The 20,812-nt window shown below is 37.7% G+C and overlaps 1 protein-coding gene across 1 annotated transcript; it reads left to right on the forward strand.

The window, feature by feature from the left end:
- The first annotated feature begins 475 nt into the window (after positions 1-475).
- Positions 476-880, forward strand: LOC126371986 (protein GVQW3-like). Its single transcript, XM_050017483.1, has one exon. It carries the CDS (start codon positions 476-478, stop codon positions 878-880), a length of 405 nt encoding a protein of 134 aa, XP_049873440.1.
- The last annotated feature ends 19,932 nt before the right edge of the window (positions 881-20,812 follow it).

Below are 20,812 nucleotides of genomic sequence, written 5' to 3' on the forward strand. Positions count from 1 at the left end.
ACACACACACACACACACTTACACTCGGACACACACTACTCCCAATCTAATATTATTATCATTTTTGAGTACTAGCCTTAAACCAAGCTAAGATGTTTCATATTTTTATTTTTACTGATACTTTCCTTTTCAAAAAATAATTTTCTGGCCTCTTTCGTTTAGCTTCGCTTTTAAAAATATATAACGATTTTCCAGAACTCTAGGGAAACCTATAAATACGAGGGGCGGCTGGAAAATTATGAGCCTAAGTACCTTTAACTATTACTAGTGAGCCGCGCGGTACAGCACTAATTGAGGGTATCTCAAGCAATATAAATCTCAATTTTCATGTCTTTAGCATCAGTACTTTTTTAGTAATTGAACCTTAAACGTCACCATGTCTGAGTATTCCGCGAATTGCACGAAATTCGAGTACAGAGCTGTCATCAAATACCTTACAAAGAAGAATAAAACGCCGACGGAAATATTTTAAGACATGTCTACTGTTTACGGAGCGTCTGCACCTTCGTTTGCCACCGTAAAACGTTGGAGCCGAAAATTCAAACATGGCAGGGAGTCGCTCAAAGATGACCCCAGGCCGGGGCGGCCGAACACCGCCGTTACCGAAGAAAACATCGAAAAAGTAAAAAAACTTGTTCTTGAAGATCGGCGATTCAAGTTGTGGCATCTAGCTGAAGCTATAGGCATTAGCAAGGACCGAATCGGCGCCATTCTGCATAATCATTTGCACATGAAAAAGGTGTGTGCGCGATGGGTGCCAAAAATGTTCACGCCGTTGGATAAACAGCGACTCGTCACAACTTCGCAGGAGTTTTTGGACATCTGTGGTGATAATCCTGATGATGTTTTTTCGCGTCTTGTCACTGTTGATGAAACATGAATTCGACAGTATGATCCTGAATCCAAACAGGAGTCAATGCAGTGGATAGAAAAAGGAGAAAGGCAGCCTCGGAAATTCAAAGTTGAAAGATCGGCGTCCAAGCTCATGGCCACTGTTTTTTGGGATTGTGAAGGAATTTTGTTTATAGATTACCTTCCCAAAAATACTACAATGAATGGTAATTATTATGCTGGATTGTTGACAAGAGTGCGTCAAGTGGTTGTCGAGAAAAGGAGAGGCAAACTTGCGAAAGGTGTCCTGTTTTTGCAAGACAATGCGCCCGTCCACACTGCGCGAGTTGCAAGGCGTGCCCTTGCCGAGACTGGATTTGAAGAAATCAACCACCCACCGTACAGTCTAGACCTGGCCCCTAGCGACTATTTCCTTTTTTCCGATTTAAAAAAGGACCTCCGAGGACGGAGATTTGCCAGTGACGAGGGAATGAAGGCGGCCGTAAACGAACATTTCGAAGACAAAGAAGGCGAATATTTTTTGACCGGGTTAAAAGCGCTTTATAATAAATGTAAGAAGTGTGTTGAAGTAGAGGGAGATTACATAGAAAAATATTTTTTTTATACACATCTATCAGTATTTTTAATACCTTAGGCTCATAACTTTTCAGCCGCCCCTCGTAGCTTAAGTTTAGATAATAAGGTGTTGTTAAATATGTTTTTATAATGCTGTTGGTTTTCGCAATAAACATAAAAATAAATAATAAAAAACTTGGTATTCTATTATTTGGCGTATTGTTTAGTGACATCTATCGGTTACATTTGTAAATATCTTTGACATGACAACTGTACTGATGGTTCAAGAAATCTGCGCTAGATGGCGCTGTCCGTGACAGCGTGATACTAAGGTGCGTACTTACGTGTGTCTAACGTACCGTATTCTAATTTGACGTAATTATATGTGACGTGATTATACTTGAGTGGAATAGGGTGAATATCAAAATGTGTCAAGTTTGGTGGCGACTGTCATATAATTTTTTCGTGAAAAATTGGGGAAATTGGGAAAATTGGGATTTGAAAAATTCCTTTTTCATGTCGGAACCGAGGATCTTTTTGGATCTTTTTCATGTCGGAACCCAATTTTTCTCGAAAAAATAATATGAAATTTCGCCACCAAACTTGAAATTTTGAGATTCACCAATAGGAGTTCTTCTATCGTGTGAGTTGTGAGCTCAATTACCAACCTCAGCAACCCTGGTGTCAGGATTAGTATTCACATGCCTCATGTAACAACTATGTGTGTACATCAGTAGGTAGTAAACCGGGACCAACGGCCTAACGAGCTTTCCGAACTACGGATCTTCTTACTTTTCAAACTAGGAATCACAAAGTCGATTTTTGTGGTATAAAAATAAAACAAATGTATGGATCCATAAGTTATTAGCAACACGTAACTTATAAACTTCATCCGAGAGTCAATATCCAACGCCGTAAAATCTATCATAATCATCATTTCTCTAGCGTTATCCTATTTTTTCACAGAGTCTGTTTACCTAACCTGAAGATGCCTGTCTGACCTCCTAACTTGAAAGGTAAACCAGCCCAATTCAGATTAGGTCACTTACCTCATAATCATAATAATCATTTATTTGTGAAACATGATTGTGTAACATAACAATGATCTTACAATTTATATTTTGAGTTTCAACATGTCCAGCCTGATCGGCATACAAATATTTAACACAAAAATGTCTATTTAGATGCTTATAAAAAATATCAATAATAATAAAATACATTAAAATAAATCGGAAACACATTTATAAAATATTAAATTTAAACAAAGCAACGTCAACAAAGTAGTAATAAATCAATAATAATAATGTCAAAGATTAGAATAACAATAGTAAAAAAATATTCAATCTCCAATTCAGTATCTGTCATTTAAATATGAATTAATGCTATAATAACATTTATTTACCAAATGCTCATACAATTTCCATTTGAAAAGTATTATATCGAGGGTTGAAAGGCAAATGGGTTTAAGCGACATTTTGTGAACTTTACAGGAGAGCCATTTAAAGTTTTATTTTTTCGAAAAAAATTCATATAAAAAAAACTACTGAATCAAAAGTGTTCAAAATGCTAAGAATTATTTTAAATTAAACGTTGCACAATTCTGTATTTATTTAGTTCGAAAAACACATCAGTTATAGATTTTAGAAGTCGCTTAATACAAAATGCCTCAATTGAACTAAATTACAGTTGAAGGAAAAACGGTTGATATCCACTAGAGCCAAATATTGGCTAAAAGCAAAATGCTTTAAGAGACCTCTCACTTATTAGTTTGACTAAAGCTAAATGAGTTAAACGACTTGTTAAAAAAAGAAGACTAGAGGCAAATCAGCTTAACCTCCATAAAAGGTTATATTACAGGGAAGGAAAATATCTTAAGTGACCATCCGCTACTAATTTCAATTGTATGAAATCCAAATATTAGTAAGATCGGAAATAAAGTCGGTCCTTAAGCCGTTTTTCCTGGGAGAGATTTTAGTCGGGCAAGGCATTTGTACCTTACAATATTAGGAAAAATCACGGCGGATATAACGAGTAAATCGATTTCATTAAGAAACAGGATCTAGAATATAACCATAAAGATTGTTACACATGCTTAATTCGACTTTTTAAGTATATGGTAAACCACATATGATGGCGGATGACAGATGACTGTCACCAACTGAATGCGGGCAATAAAAGAAACAAATAGCTTTGAAAAAGTCTTAATATGCTTATACTCTGTGCTGAGTTTAATCTCACTATCACAACCTGTTTCCGATTTACTGAAAAATTTAAGACCACGTGGCTGGATGCAAGTTCCAAGCACTGGCTCCTACTAGATGGTACGCGGTACTAGGACAAACTGCAGTGAAGTACTGATTGCTCTCATATTAAGAGGCGGCCAGGGGTGGATAGATCAGCGACTTGTTTGATCAAAATTTCTGTTACATTTGCGCCTAAGACCTCCACTTCGAGCTGGCCATAAGATACCGTCGAAGTTGACAAACAATAACAGAACTCGATCATGCTTTTAAAGCCGAGATACGTCGGACATCGCAGCAGACACATCTGTCGATGAGATAATATAGATGATAATAATAATAAATAGATGGTGTTCCTTTGCCGAGCATTTTTATAGCTGTGCTCTGCTCTACCGAAGTTATTGGTTGGTAAACCAGACCGCAAAACTAAGATTGGTGCGATGGTTCTAACGTGAAAATCAGCTCGTGGGGAACTACAGGCGGGCTTTTCTGTCACCACATGTCTCAAAAACAAATGCCAGGTGGAATAAGCTTGTGAAATTCAGCTCTATGCTGATTCCTATCAATCCAGTTCCTGTAGATTTTCAACAGCTTCAAGACTGTTTTCGGCCACAAACTTTGAAGATAGTTTCAATCTACAACAAGGAAAAGACCCAACGCCTCACTGATCAGAAAGACTTATTAGCAGCGCTTTGGACACATTTTAACGATGTCTTAAATCCCAATAGTAATACCAGTAACTTGTTTGTTACAACATATCGGTCGAGTTTGTTACAACAAGGTCGGGGGTTTCGCTTAAGATCTAGCGGCACCCCCGACCTTTGAAGAACTTCTTACCGCGCTAAGAAGGATGACGAATACCAACACATCAAAAATACCATCTGAACTGTATAATATGCCTACACATTAATAATTGGTTATACAAACTCATCCTGAAGATATGGGAGTCAGCTGCTGGAATGATTTTAGCCTTCTTCCTCTTTGCGAGTCGATGGCGATCGATATTAAATTTTAGCCTTAACGTTATTCTATCCCATGATGCAGAATAGGTACTTCCGGAAACCCAATGATGATTTTGTCCGGACAGAGATATGGGGGTACGGTTTTGTTATTAAACAGATTCAGGCCAAAAGGCTTGAACAACATCGGCCTTTGTTATGTGCTGCATGAGGCTTCACGCGGCTTGTGGATTATTCTAAAGAAAACAGATTGTCCTGAAAAGCTATGACTTATCCTGATACGACAATATCATGACGACATGATGACGACAGTTTGATTTAGAAGTAACTTTTCAGAGCTATTCGTCGTTACCTACGGCGCGAAACAAGGCTATGTCATAACACATGGAGCCATGGTTCCTAGTCTATTTTCTTTATATATCGCGTCTGTATCATGCATAAGTGGGATACTCTGTGGAATTGTTATTTATAGCTTAATTGAAATTAAGGCTAAAATGAATAAGATCATTTTTGATCTCTCACATCTATGCGTCAGTTAACCAAACTTGCCGAGGAATGGCCGATTCAATTAAGTCACACACCAGAATATTTATAGTTTTGTGCAAAACCCTTTTAAAATAATCATCCAGAGGATGCTCCGGGGATGTAGCTTCTTCCAATGTTGCTTTAAAGGGCGCTGAGCTGGAGGAAGTTTCAAAATTAAAATATTTGGGTTCTCAAATATGAAATGACTCCAAAGTCATCGGAGTTGCCAGCCCGGATAACAGGTGCGGTGGCAGCCTTTGGAAAAACTTAAAATATTAGTGTACAAAACTCAGCGGCGTACTTGATACGTAACACTTTAAATGTCTAAGGTCTTCGCATAAAGTGGCAAGATGGTTTTCCAATAACAGAAGTATTACGTCGTTCTGGCATATTCGGAATAGAAGCTCTCATCATAAAACATCACCTACGATGGTGCGGTCACGTCATGCGAATGGATGACAGAAAGGTTTTCTATTTCGAGGTGTCTAGAAGGAACTGTAAACAAGGTGGACAATACCTGCGGTACAAAGACGTACTCAAGCGCAACCATGTGGCTTTCAACATGCCAACTGATAGTTGGGATGAGTGTGTCTGAACCTGGAATAGCGCGTGATATAGTCCTCGAAAATCTTAGTCCAAGACGCCAAATACGGAAAACTCAACGGAAACCTTCCTACAATTACACGGTAAACTCGGCTGGCCAGCTTGATTGTATGCCATGTGACCAGATCTTCAATTCGAAGTTCGGTTTCGCTAGCCACGTCAAAGTCTACCACAACAACGACTTGGGATAGACACAAATAGAAGTCACCATCAATGAATACGGCTTGGGTGACATGATGACACGCACACTCCCGGTCTTCCCAATCGTAATTTTTAGCTGTGTGAACCGCCCAACCAGGACCTGCCCATACTTATTTTGATATGTTGAAGTGATGCGGGCACAAGGTTTCATACAAAATTGCGATGACTGAAATGTTAGCATTATTTCTTTTTTGTTTTGGAAAAACGTTTTAAGTCCTTTCAAAAGAAAATGATAGTTGTTAAATACGACAAAAAATTTAAAAAAATGTAGCATAAATAGCTGAAGTCAAATTCTATAAATATTTTCGGTAAAGGCAAAACAGTTCAAGTGCCAATTTTACATTTAAACTGTCGAAGGCAAAACGGTTGAAGCGACAATATTTATAAAATCTGGATTAAAGCAAATAGATTTAAGCGCCAAATCTATTTTCGTTTCGTCTAAGGACAAATGATTTAACCGACTTATCTATAACAAAACACTGTCAGGGAAAACGCTTTAACAGACTTCGAATCATGAAAATGAAAAGACATAACAGCTTATGTGACCGACTCATGTCCCGGAATACGACTGATATGCCACCCGCCCAGAATTTTGTGCATTTTTTTGTCGGTTAAAACACGGGTTTTTAAAAATGTACCCAAAGTGCTAATTGGTTGAAGCGCCAAAAAGTAGCTTCGATTGATCTGAAACCAAGATCAGTCGACGCGGAAAAAATCGCTGATTCCGAATATATATATAAGTCAATTTCGCCCAAAATGTCGCTTAAACCCATTTGCCTTTCAACCCTCGATATTATAAATTTTATGTATACTTAAAGGCAGATGATTATAAATCTTAGCACATATATTTAATATACTTATACTGAATAGAGCACTTTTGCTAAGATGTGAAATATGGATTTTACGTTCATAACGTTTACTTCTGACTTTTTCGAACATGTCAAGGTTAGTTTTTACAAATATAGAAACTTCTAGAATATATAAACTAGGTAAAGTTAACAGGTTCAGCCTCTTAAAGTAGGGTTCACAAGTATCAGTAGGCTTTAAACCACAGACAGATCGAAGACATCGAAAACGCATTCCTTGCCATATTTTTTTTCACTGTTGAACACGTGATAATAATTTATGATTCAGACACGAATTTGAAAATAAATTCAAAAATCATTGGGTTAGGCCCGTGCTGGGATTCAAACCTCCGACCTTACAGTGAGGGTCAACCATTTTACCAATTGGGCTACCACGGCCGTAAAATCTAGAAAGCAATCATTTACATTTCCTGTATTGAAATACCACAAATCCACGATTCACAGTGAAGGTAGAAAAATCAAGTAAGAATAGCAATCGTAATTCTGCCAAGTATCGCGGGAAGACTTTGAATTGAAATTGTAAAATGGTATCGCCGGCCGTTGTCATGACAACTGCACGTGTTGCCGTGGACCTGGGGATGGTCTAATTCAAAGGATGAAGAAAAGACAACATAACATAAACTGCCTATATACGTCCCACTGCTGGGCACAGGCCTCCCCTCAATCAACCGGAGGGAAGAAAAGACAGAAAAGGAAAATCTTAAATTACTATTACTAGACTATTTTACGACCGACGTCATTAGGACACATTAGTTGTGAAGTGAAATATGTTTGTTAACGTAGTTGTATGGCCTTGGACGTCGTAGTAAGTTAAGTTAGTTAGATGAGTTGAAACATAAACACTTGGGCAAGGATCACATTAAGTTGTTTTATTCGAAAGTAAAGTTACAATTAGTTGGTTTTGGATGGATGCTAATCGTGACCGACCGCGACGACGTATTTACGTCAACTCTAGAAAACGTGTGCGATGCGCAAAAGTAGGGCGCAAGCTCAGCTAGATTAACTTGTACGTACGTAAACCGTACATGCTCCTGAGGGAAAGGTTATGAAAAATAGCCAAAGTTTTGATTACAATGAGCATCCAGTACAAAGCAAGAAATTAGTCAAAGTTAAATTCTGAACGTTTCGTCTTCACTTCGCTATAGACAGGTTCCGCTGGTGTCGGATTGCGTACTTCTTGCAACTCTATATCTGGTTCCGTGTTTCTCATGTAAGTTTTAGAGGATGAATTGGGAGTTTTTCTTTTTATGCACCTCTTTTTAATGTAAAAATAGAGGGCTGCTGTAAGCATTCCTCCCAACAGCAAAGTTGTGACGGAGTATAGGTAAGTGTCGTGAACCGATAAGTGTGACGTCATTGGTAGCTTCTCATTTTGCTTCTGATATGCCAGTTGTTGCTCAATCTTACCGAAGTCCAATGATGTAGGTTTGAGTTCCGTCATGTTTAGTTGGGCATTGTTCCAATTTAAGTTAAACATGTTGTTAATCGAAGAGTTTATTGTTGGTACATCTATGTCAGCACTCATCTGTAGATGACTTCCAAAGTGATTAAATGTGTAAATAGTTGCATCTCTTTTTTGTAGAATGCACTTAGGCTTTAGAAATATAATTCCGGTACCCATTAATGCCACAGACGTAACTTGATCTTCGCATATGATTCTTATCAAGTGTTTGTTGCATAATGTGAATAGCCATAAGTTCGGTCTGTGTAGCTTCGTCCACATTTCTTTACAGTCTACGTCATCGATGACGCATGAGTGTGACGTTTGTTGACTGAACACGTTTGCTTCGCATGGCGCATTTTTGTCGTATAGGTTGTGGATCGGTTGGTTTGCAACGCAAACATATTGTTCTTTTCCATATGCTGTACACTGCTGCATTTTATTTTCGTCCATAGTTATGTATGAGTTTTTTACAAAGTTTATAGCAATGTACTCTGAAGATGGGCGTATCAGTTTTAAGTGTCCCTGTCTTATGAATGGTATAGGGATGATTCTGTGTAGTTTGTATTCTTCGTCGCTGATTAGTGGTATATGAAGTTCGAACAGTAAATAGTTTTTCGTAACTCGAGCCTTCACGGTACGTCAGAGTCTTCCTTGAGGGACTATCTTTCTTGTAGTTGGAACATAGTTGTTTTAGAGTTACGAAGATAGACTCCTGATTGGCAATCATCTCCGAGACGTCCGTTGCCATTGTTAAAAGTAAAGTTGTATAGTAAGTTGTTCAATGTAGTTAATAAGATAGGTTTTTTAGTCTAACCTACCTAGTTGTAGTTATAAATTATATGAAATCCTATGGCACGTTTCTCCGTAGGTTTACTAGTTCTACAAGATCGCGAAGTTTCATTAATCTTGTTGTCTCAATGTTCCTGCTCTCCTATGACGTTATATGCGCCGTCTCTATGCTGTCGGTGAGTCCCGCTGGTGGGAGGCCGAAAGCACCGATTCGCTAACGTCACGAAAAAACCCGAAGCACTGATTTCCGTTGCTCGAAGGACCAAAATGTATGGCCTTGGACGTCGTAGTAAGTTAAGTTAGTTAGATGAGTTGAAACATAAACACTTGGGCAAGGATCACATTAAGTTGTTTTATTCGAAAGTAAAGTTACAATTAGTTGGTTTTGGATGGATGCTAATCGTGACCGACCGCGACGACGTATTTACGTCAACTCTAGAAAACGTGTGCGATGCGCAAAAGTAGGGCGCAAGCTCAGCTAGATTAACTTGTACGTACGTAAACCGTACAGTAGTTATAGTAACATAAATAATATATTATACATCAATTAATAGGCTAGTTTCCAACTAGTCAAATCATTTTTTTTTACTACAGGTCAAAACACGAAATTCGTAAAAAAACCATGCTGTGACGTCATAGAAAAACGTAATTAAATTTCGCATTTATTATTAAGTTTTTCTTGATCTTTTTTTGAAATAAATTAAATAGGAACAATAAAGTGGTCTTCGTTAGTTTTAAATCTGTCTTTATTTAGTAATCAGAATTTCATAATTTATCTTGAACCTAGTACACGACTCAATTATAGTCTGTAAGCTCATTTTTACTTACGCAAATGGGTTATCTAAGTGAACTTAACAACAAAAACATGTTTATGTAAAATGATGCCAAGGCGAGATTTTATTAGAAAGTTATCAGATCTTATGTGAAGCCAAGCTTCTAACTCCAGACGCCCTAACTATACAAACACTAAGTTCACAAACTCTTACGTTAGGCAAAATATGGGACTTGCCTGTTTTGTTGCTACAAAAATTATATAACAGAATGGCAATGAACAGTCAAAAAATTTTTTGCCTGATGCTCAGGTGACGGAAGTCAAATAGTTTTTTCACCTTAATATGATCATGTGAAACGGCCAAGCCACATATTTTGCCTAAAGTGTACAATTAGTGAAATTAGTGTTTGTATAGTTAGGGCGTGTGGAGTTAGAATAAGCAGATAAAGAAATCAATTATTATTGTTATTAATTGATGATTCTTTTGCCATACCAAGTCAGGTACCCTTTATACAACTGCATACTTTTTGATGGTGGCGCGAACGTAGTAGGTAACTCCACCATGGTGTCCTAGTGAGAACACCCTTCATATTTAAAGAAGTACCACCCTCTAGAAGACATATTGAAGTCGCATTTTCAGCCGAAGTCGAAGATGCGAGTCGCGCGCGCGTAATGCAGTAAATTGAATGGATTAACAGTTGTCAATCATCCGTCCCTTTTCTTTTAGGCGGATAAGAAATTGAGAGGTATATCGTTAGTCTTCTAAACGCTTCTGCTCCTAACTTACTGAACCACGAACGGCTTAGTAAGAACCTTTGAAATAAAAGCAGTCCTGCAGTTCGAAATGACTTTGCAACTTCTAATTTACCCAGTTGTCTTTCTAGTTTTAATCGATCTGCTCTAATTTAGCTGACTCGCTAACTGGATGGGCGAATTGCGGAACTAATTTTGTTGAATAATTTGATATGAATAAGTTATCATTAGTGACGGAGGAGCGATGGCACGTGTCGTGTCGTCATTTGGGAATAATGTATTTACCCGACTACGACGAAGCAAAAAGAAGGGTTATGTGTTTCACCGCTATGTATGTACGTTTGTTCCCTTCTAACTTCTAAGCCGGTGAGGAGTCGGTTGCAGTCTTGACTTTTAATATCTACCTCACGTGACTACAGCCGAGCGCGTAAAGTTGATAGCGCGACAAAACGAAGTTGAATCTATATAAATTTAGTTAAATTAATATGGTAGTTTACCACTAGTCAAATCAGTTACTTTTTACTAAACGTAAAACAAGAAATTACTGTAGAATTTGTATGAAAAAGCAATCTATGACTTCATAGAAAAACGTGACAAAATTTCGCACTTATTATTACGTTTTTCTTGATTGAAATTCATTAATAAGTTAAATAGGAAAAATAAGATGGTTTTCATTGGTTTTAAACCTGTTTTTATTTAGTAATCAGAATTATGCCTTCTTTATCTCTACGTGATAAACCTATCAATCGAGTCCATAAGTTTTGTCGAAATTGATGAGTTTGTCATTTTCCTTAGTATGCGTGTCACGTGATAATCATTTATGATCCAAACATGAATTCGGAAACAAATTCGACAATCATTGGTTTAGGCCTGTGCTGGATACGAACCTGCGACCTCAAAGTGAGAGGCAAGCGTTCTACCAACTGGGCTATTACGGCTACCGGAAATAAGTAATATTTAATGCAAATATTAGTAGGTAACAGCCTCCGTGGTCTAGTGGTTAGAGCGTTAGGCTCACGATCTGGAGGTCCGGGTTCGATAACCGATGGGGGAATTGTCGAAATCACTTTGTGAGACTGTCCTTTGTTTGGTAAGGACTTTTCAGGCTTGAATCACCTGATTGTCCGAAAAAGTAAGATGATTCCGTGCTTCGGAGGGCACGTTAAGCCGTTGGTCCCGGCTATTAGCCGTAAAAACACCTCCACCAACCCGCAGAGCAGCGTGGTGGAGTATGCTCCATACCCCCTCCGGTTGATTGAGGGGAGGCCTGTGCCCAGCAGTGGGACGTATATAGGCAGTTTATGTTATGTATTAGTAGGTAACTAAACAAATCCCCATAGATACTAGGAAACAACAAATAAACGTTATCCGTAGCTCAACAATTATTGTCACGATCCAGCTTAAACTTTAAACAAACAGAACAAAATAATAAACGGTCTAAAACCATTTCAGAATGACCCTATATTTTTGCTTAAAGGAAAACTAACTCGTGTATTTAAATAAGGTATTTAGTGAGATAACAACACTAAACTTTGCTAACATAGTTACAACGGGAAAATTTTCCAAAATGTTTAGAAATTAACGAAGTTTTGGGCCTAAAAATGTACGGCCTGAATAAGTTTGGGTGTAATCTAATATTCCAGGGTAATTATGAAACTCGCTTTTATTTGAGGGTGAAAATATGCACTAGATGTGTAGTGAAACTTTGGAGTAATTAGAAGCAACTAGAATGGGATGGGAGAATGTGCTCTTACCTTTTACACTGCTGAAAGTATGTTTCTATTTTGATCTACTAGGCGGTCGTTTTAGTAATAACATTCTTATTCTATTGTTAGTAAACATACACATTTTAAATGCCTGCCATTTGTGTGCAATTGCATCCAACGGCAACGCGCAAACAGAGGCGCATCCCAACTGTCGACCAGCCCACTCAGGACATGGCACGTACTAACTACTACTACGTACTGACTGATAATATCCTTTCACATGATGCTCCGTTGCAATAACAGTGAAGAAAAAAGAAATCGTCGACCACAGCGGTGGGATCGGTATCGGGGTCCTGAAGTGTTTGTTGTCGCGAGCTGATTGGCCGCCTCTATGGCTAGAAATGATAATAAAAATAATAAAAAAATTGCATAGCTGGCTTTCATTAGATTTTAAAAATAAAATTCACAAAAATACGTAATTTTGTACTAACTAAGCTTTCATATTGCCGCTGATTTTTTGGCAGCAAAACATTTTTTATACACAATTTGTCAATATATTCGTTATACACGCCAACCGTAACGAAATCTTTCCGATTTCTATTTAGCTGGACTGGCTGAATGGAAACAACCTCTGCCACTCTAAGCCTGACGAAAAAAGTACCTACAAAATCCAATGCCATTCGCGCCAAAACCATTTCAAAATTGGAACCGACTCGCCTTTCTAAGCCAGGGTTGTCACTGCCGAATTTATTTGACAGTTTCGATTTGAGAAAAGAAATAGGATGAGTGCGTGTAATGTATGGCTAAGTTACTCGAGTATGGAATAAATTGTCGCCTTATTTGGGAATCTAAGGATTTTCTGTTCGGAATATAAAGTGAACTTGTAGCTGACTTAATAAAAAAGAAATAGAAGGTTATAGCGGGTTTATGGCAACCTAATAGAGGTTATGTCGGTATTACAAATTCAATTCGGATTATAGTCCTACCCTTCGTCAATTAATCAAATATACGTATTTCATTTATATAAAACAAAACTTTCACATAATATTAAAAAGGACATAAGGGCGCACATCACATTACTTACAGCAATTTCTTCCAGATAACTACGAGTAGTAACAAAAAACTGCTACTGGTTATTTAAATTAATATTATTTAAATAGGTAATTCATTTTCTTTCTATAATAATGAATTAGGTTTTCTCTCAACCCTATTCTAAGCGGATTTTTATGATAGCCAACTTGCATTTGCAGTCGATGTCAACTCTACTCCTTTGACTTACGTTACAAAATCACATAAGACTTTGCATTTTCAGTTAGCTTATACAAATCCCGTGCATGGGGGACATAGATTTCAAATAAGGTGTCCAGGATCATTCCATCGAGATCTAGAATTTGCAACATACATGGTATTGCCTATTTGAAGAGACGGCTGAACTGGATTTAGCCGGATAAAACTGGAATTTCAGATGGAAATGGAACTGAGTTCCTAGTTTTCCCCTTTTGTGAATTTTAAGGAATGGTTTTTCCATAGGGTATCGCCGATTACAGCCACCGGTAGCTAGTGACCAGCAGTTCACACGCTTTTTCGTCCATATTCTTTAAACGTGGCTTACCCTTCAACCAATCGATACTTGATGTTTTTTATTTATTCAATTCAACATTCAAACTTTTACCCCAGTACCGGACTTCCACCAATGAGTGCAGTTTTCACTAGCACAATATGGTAGCTTGACCATTATAGACGGCGACACGGCTCATCGCCACGTTGGTCTAACAGAAAGTTCGGTGAGATGTGCGCTTGATCGGGTGCCCTGTAACCGCATCGGGATGTATTCTGACTAAAATTTGTCTTCTGATTACTTGGCTTTGCCAACCCGTTACGGATCACGAGCGTGAGTCATATAAATATGTATGTATATTTATATTATTGAAGTGTAGATAATCAGACAGGCAGTGCTTTGGTAAAAACTAGACCTGTCTATCTTTAGGTTAGGTAAGCGAACCCTGTAAAAAACGGAATAATGTTAGGGAGATATTTTGATTTATGTTATGTACATATTATTATATATTTATTATAAATGCTTCCAGCTATAATCACTCATTTAAAAGTCACGCTTTTGTCGGGCTGGCATTCTTCATGCTACTTTTTTAGCGAAAAATAGGGCAGTGGTTTCCCACTTGCCTTCTACGCCCCAGTATTCTATCTGACGCGAGTGGGACAGCGCCCAGAGTAGTCTATTTCAAAGCCGTACTAGGACTCCTGTTTTTTGCCTCTGAATAGTACTGACTATTACTGCCGTCCTCTGTCTTGTTCGACGTTACAGTTCCTGTGACTTGCCCCTTCCGTCTTGCATTGCCGTACTGATGGCTCCCACCTTCGCCTTTGCAACTGTTGAGGTCTTCACCCGTAATTCTAGGCAGGGCTCTACGTTATACCCCGTAGGTCTGAGTCCCTATCCGAACTCTGCCACCATCTCACTTCGGTCCACGGAAGTAAAAGGCGCCTATCGTTGCGGATGGACGGCCCAAGGATGTGCTGAACAGGAATTGCTCCAGTGGACGGCAGAGAAGATGACTGTCCTCCCTGGGGATAATGGTTTTGTATGAAACCAAAACCAAAGGCCAAACCAAAACCAAACCAGATATATTATACAAGTAAATATTTATGATAGTATGCTCTGAATAAAAATACCCGCTCATCAATTACCAAAGAAAAATCCTCGATCCGATTGGTTGTAGCATTAGGGAGATAATTACATAGAGCTGTAATTAATGTTTCTTTGGATAGGTAGGCGGCGTGGGCCATTCATCTAAGAGCAACGAGGCATGTGACGCCTACGTTTTTCAGCTACCTACTAGAACAATTTGTTTAGTAATTATCTGCCAAAAGGGGAGGAGCTAAAGAAAAAAACTAATGCGTTCATCGGAAACATCTTAAAGTCGACGTGTCGACGTCGATACATACATAGCCTACACACGTCCCACTGCTGGGCACAGGTCTCCCTTCTATCAATCGGAGGGGGAATGATATTAGTGATATCATAACGAAAACTGTGAAGTATGATTCAGACCATGATTCTGAGTTGACATCAAGTGGAATTTTCCGTCGCAAAAGTTCGGAACTCAAAATAATTTCAGAAAACACTTAAGTTCGTATCAACTCACAATCATGGCCAGAATAATTCCCTTCGGTATTAGTTACGGTGTCATTAACACCCACTGTCTATGGTCCACGGCTTTTAGAGAAGTCTAAAAAAATTATTCAGCGTGTTCAAAACGCTTGCCTTAGATACTGTTATACAATCCCCCCACGGAGTCACGTCACTCCTTATTACAATACTTCGAAGATCCTGAAAATGTCTAGTAGACGCTACATTCATCTCGCTACTCTACTTTTTGGAGTTATTAAAGCTCAGAATCCATGTTATTTATACTCAAAACTTAATTGGTCAACTCGCATGCGACTTCACAATCTTCATATTGGAAGACACAAGTCCAATGCCTTCAGAGGTAGTTTCAAATATGCCGCAGCTAAAATTTGGAATAACTTACCTCCGCCCTTACGTACCGCTAAATCCATTACCACGTTTAAGAATAAAATTAAATCATTTGTCCTTAATATTCAGCTTCAATATCCTGCAGAAAATATTCTCATCTTCTAATTTAAATTGTTATCTTACCTCTTACTCTTCATGCGCAATACCTATGTTACTTTAACTAATTTTATAATTTTATATAATCACAATTTTCCTACACATGTACATACACGACATACGTTTCACTCTCTATTCACTAATACGCACATGCACCCTTACACACTCTCACTTAACAAAGACACACACTCACCCTCGAACTTAAATTCATTATAATCCGTTAAATGTATAATACATATTATTAACACAGTTAATTTGATTTCATTTTCTAGTTTTAAGTTTATTATTTTTAATATTTTTTGGGGTTCAGCTGAAAATCAGCGTTGTGGCACTCCCTCAATGTAGGAGTGTCACAACATCTTGCTGAGCTGATGTCCCTTTTTAGAGATAAGGTTTTAATTCATTATTTTGTTCATTTTTCTATTGTGTGTACCACCTACTTGTTTCTAAAATAAAAGTTTTCTTTCTTTCTTTCTTTCTTTTCTTTCCATAAGTACGGTCACGAGTACTACTATGTACCTATACACTTGAAAACCATGTCACACTAACTTTTTTGCCAAATTAAACCGTAAGTCTCATGAAATGTCAAGTTTGATAGTGCGACAGGGTTCTAAAGTGGGTACATGTTATTGCTCATGACTGTACTCGTACGGCTACCTGTACGTACGTGTACTGGGTGTAAGTGACATCGTAACGGATACTAAGGGGAATGATTCAGCTCATAATTCTGAGTTAATGTCAAGTGGAATTTTCCATCGCAAAAGTATTAAATTAAAAATAATTTTAAAAAATATAACACGTTCAGCTGCTTGTCTTCCCGGGCATGTCGTAAAAACCGACAGAGGGATTGTGTCCTCTAACATGATGGACTAATGTTATGGGCGATAGGCTGATCCCTTATCACCATAAGGTTTATCATATCCAGCTTACGACATCGTATCAACAGTGGCTGCAAGTTGTCTTTGATTTCTTGTGGCTCTGCCCACCCCATTAGGGATTACGGGCGTGAGTTTATGTATGTATGTATGTTTAAAAAATACAAAAAATAAAAATCATGAATTTTGCAACGGAAAATTGCACTTGATATCAACTCAGAATCATGGGCTGGATCATTCCGGAAGTTTACGTTGCGATGTCACTAACACCCTGTAATTGGGCGATCTTCTTCTTCTTTGCGAGTCGATGGCGATCGAAGCTAAATTTTTGCTGACCAATAATTGGCCACGCTTACGGCATTGTCAGTGGTTTCGTACAGGTCTTCAATAGTGCAGGTGTTAGGGCACTTAGGACAGCACAAAAGGTGAGCCATAGTTTGTGGTGATACTCCACACTCGCAATCATCGCAACCATCAACCAGGTATCCCCACCTGCAGAGCGATGTCATAGAGCAACACGGATCTCCAGGGCGATAGAGTGTTATCGCCGTCCGTGTTAGTGAAAATAATAACTCAGCATTGATGTAAGTCCGGGTCGTGGTTCAAACCGGTACTCTTTCGAAACACTAATCGATGACACAGGACCACAGTAACTTAAAAAGCTTTTAAAATAATCTGTTTTAAAGTTTAAATATTTTAAATACTATCCAGTGTTTACCTCGACAAAGCTTGTGGAAAATCTCTCTCTCAGCGGTGCAACGGTATGGAAAATATGTGCGCCAGGCTTATACAGCTTAACCTGTTGTTATGGATCGGAATGCGGAGATATAGAAAAATGAAACGAATTCTTTCGTTATTTATTTATAAATTAAATCTACCGAATAAAGCAATATTTATTTATTTATTCATATGGTTTATATTATGTTAGTCATGCCTTTTTCACTATGCATTTTTTTTTTTAACTTTAGGGTCTTTATAAACCACTCTTCTTTTTCTATCGTGTGGGTTGTAAGGTGGATTACCAACCTCATCAACCTTGATGTCAGTGTTATTATTGAGCCGCCAAAGCCCCCTGAATGGCTCATGTAACGACTTCGTACTCACATCAGTAAGTAGTAACCGGGACCAACAGCTTAACGTGCCTTCCGAAGCACGGATCATCTTACTTTCGGACAATCAGTAACTATACATTGTTTTAAGTTTACGCGGTTATTATCATAATTAAAGTACATAATAACGGGTTCTTATGCGGTAAGACATAATCATAAACTGCTTATATACGTCCCACAGCTGGGCACAGGCCTCCCCTCAATCAACCGGAGGGGGTACATAATCAGTACCTAACTAATGTCTGAACCAAAATAGGTATCACAAAAGTGATTTTTGTGATAGAATGTTTCCACCGGGATTTGAACCCGGGACCTCCGGATCGTGAACCCAACGCTCAAACCACTGGACTACGAAGGCCGTTTGTTCTATGAAGATAAAAATCATAGTATAAAAAAATCATATAAACATATTTCCTAAAAATGATTGATACCAGTACGCAGTAATACAACTCCCACCCACAGCGGAGTCTCATTTCTTTTTAACATTAAGGCATTTTAGCTTCAGCTCTTAAGAGTAACATTCCTAATGGAATCTAACAATAATAATAACAATAAAAGGAATGGAGTTGGTATAAACAATAAGCACATTGAACATAGGGTGTTGTGAAATTGAGCGATTTCGCCTGGCACACGCATTGAGAATTGATAGTCCAGGAGAAGGTGGGACAAAATGTATTTTATGAACTGAGCGGTCTAAAAAGGCCATATCAAAGCAATTAATCTAAAAAGCAATATTGCAATTAAACTTTTGCACTTTATAATTAAATGACCAATGTCAAAAAATGACAAATAGCAATATTGCTTTTTTCACCCACCCCCTCCCGCACAGATGTTACCATTATAAATCATAGGCACCACATTTGAATATTTAATTGAAAGTAATGTTCTATTAGTAGTGAATGAAATTTGTCTCATGTTCACCCGTTTGATAATGTTATTAAAACGCAAATGCGTCAAAAAATAAATGTTTTATGTTGTATATTTATTTTTATTTGTTTTTACACTTTTAATTTAATTTATTTTTTAGTAAATCGTAATACTAAATACAATGGTGCTAATTCTTGAGGACGCCACCTAATTTTATTTTAAGTTAATAAATTATAAAATGGTACCTAATCTAGATAAAAGCCTGTCTAAGATGATCAAAAATCAATCCCATTTTACTTTTAGATGTCTGCGACGTTTGACTGCTTTTATTGATGACGAACTCCAAAGAAAATTTTCGTTTTGACGTTTCGTGAAAAGTATCTATAGGTTGTCAAGTGCCTATGTGACAATAGCTTTATTGACCTGACAGATGATCGAAAATCAATCTCAATTTACTTTTTGATTATTTTAGCATTTTGCGACGTTTGACCGCTTTTATTGATAACGTCGCAGGACTGTATCTCTCAGACGACGCCCTGAGCCGAGGTTCGCGCCCAACTGGGCACCCTCAGGCCTGTTGTCTTAAACGTTGTACCGGGTGAGAGCCTTCAGCGCTCCCCATTTGTCCGGCCAAGCAGTTAATGCCATCTGCGGCAAATCTACAATAAGTCACGTCAAAAAAAAAAAAAAAAAAAAAAAAAAAAAAAAAAAAAAAAAAAAAAAAAAAAAAAAAAAAAAAAAGCAGGACTGTATTTCGCTACGAACTCGAAAGAACACTTTCGTTTTGACGTTTCGTGAAAAATATCTCATTTAAGTAATCAGTTGTCAAGTGCCTACTTGACAATAGCTTTATTGACCTGACAGATGATCGAAAATCATTCTCATTTTACTTTATGACTTATTTTGGAATTTCACGACCGTCAAAACCTTTATTGATGACATTAAAGGAGAGTATTTCGCTACGAACTCAAACAAACAAATCAAACTTTCGTTTTGACGTTTCGTAAAGAGTATCTCATTTGACTAGGTTGTCAGATAGGCTATTGGCCGAACCCTGAATCAGATTTGGGGCAGAGGCCCCAAAAAAATAAATGTTTTATATTGTATATTTATTTTTATTTGTTTTTACACTTTTAATTTAATTTATTCTTTAGTAAATCGTAATACTAAATACAATGGTGCTAATTCTTGAGGACGCCACCTAATTTTATTTTAAGTTATATGTGGTGTATAATGCTTGACCCAGAGGGGTTAATAGTCATACAAGCATTATACCACAGTAAACTAATAATACTCAATGATATGGGTACTGATTCTAGCAGTCACATCATAAATTTAAGTTATACTTGTCATTTTCTTACCAGCCGAAAAGAAAAGGGATGGACGATTGTAAGCTTTTCATTTTAAACTAAATGAGTGGACGAAAACCCAGACTAATTAAATGAACATCTCGATGGTATGCAATTCGCTGTTGTGGTGAAGTTTTTATTCAGTCAGATTATTCGCAAATGTTAAAAATTTTACCAAATTTATACCTGTCATTTTCATATCAGGAGGTGACTGCTTGAATATATATTCTATGCTATGCCAATCTAAATAGAAACTGTTGGTACGTCCAAATGTAGGTATTCCCAAAGAGCACATTACTTATATAAGGTCTAATTTGTTCCGTGAAAAAACCATACTTACATCAGCTGTCGACAGAATACGTTCGTCTAACAAAAGCATGTGTGTGTTAATTTTTTGTCCTGTTTTCCTACAAAAACCTTAAGACAGAGAAGCCATTTTAATTCAACTTTTTCATGGCCGCAAGAAAAATTGTCGGTAACAAAAACTTCACCAAACGACCCGAGAAATGTATCACCAGACAAACGCCTACTTTTGGCGACAACAGAAAAATAATAAAAGAATGCGCGGGATTAAATTAAGGCGCAGAAAAATAAGAATCTGCTTAATCCCCGTCAAGGGTGAGATTGGCAGGCGTACCTTAGAGGGGAGAATTTTAGGGGTCAGTTTGAAAATTTTAAAACTACGAGACTTTATC

The sequence above is a fragment of the Pectinophora gossypiella genome, chromosome 13, assembly GCF_024362695.1.
Source record: "Pectinophora gossypiella chromosome 13, ilPecGoss1.1, whole genome shotgun sequence".
NCBI classification, from domain to species: Eukaryota; Metazoa; Arthropoda; class Insecta; order Lepidoptera; family Gelechiidae; genus Pectinophora; species Pectinophora gossypiella.

What these genes read in the sequence shown, in the direction of transcription:
- LOC126371986 (XM_050017483.1), top strand. Translation starts at nt 476, where the DNA reads ATGTCTACTGTTTACGGAGCGTCTGCACCTTCGTTTGCCACCGTAAAA.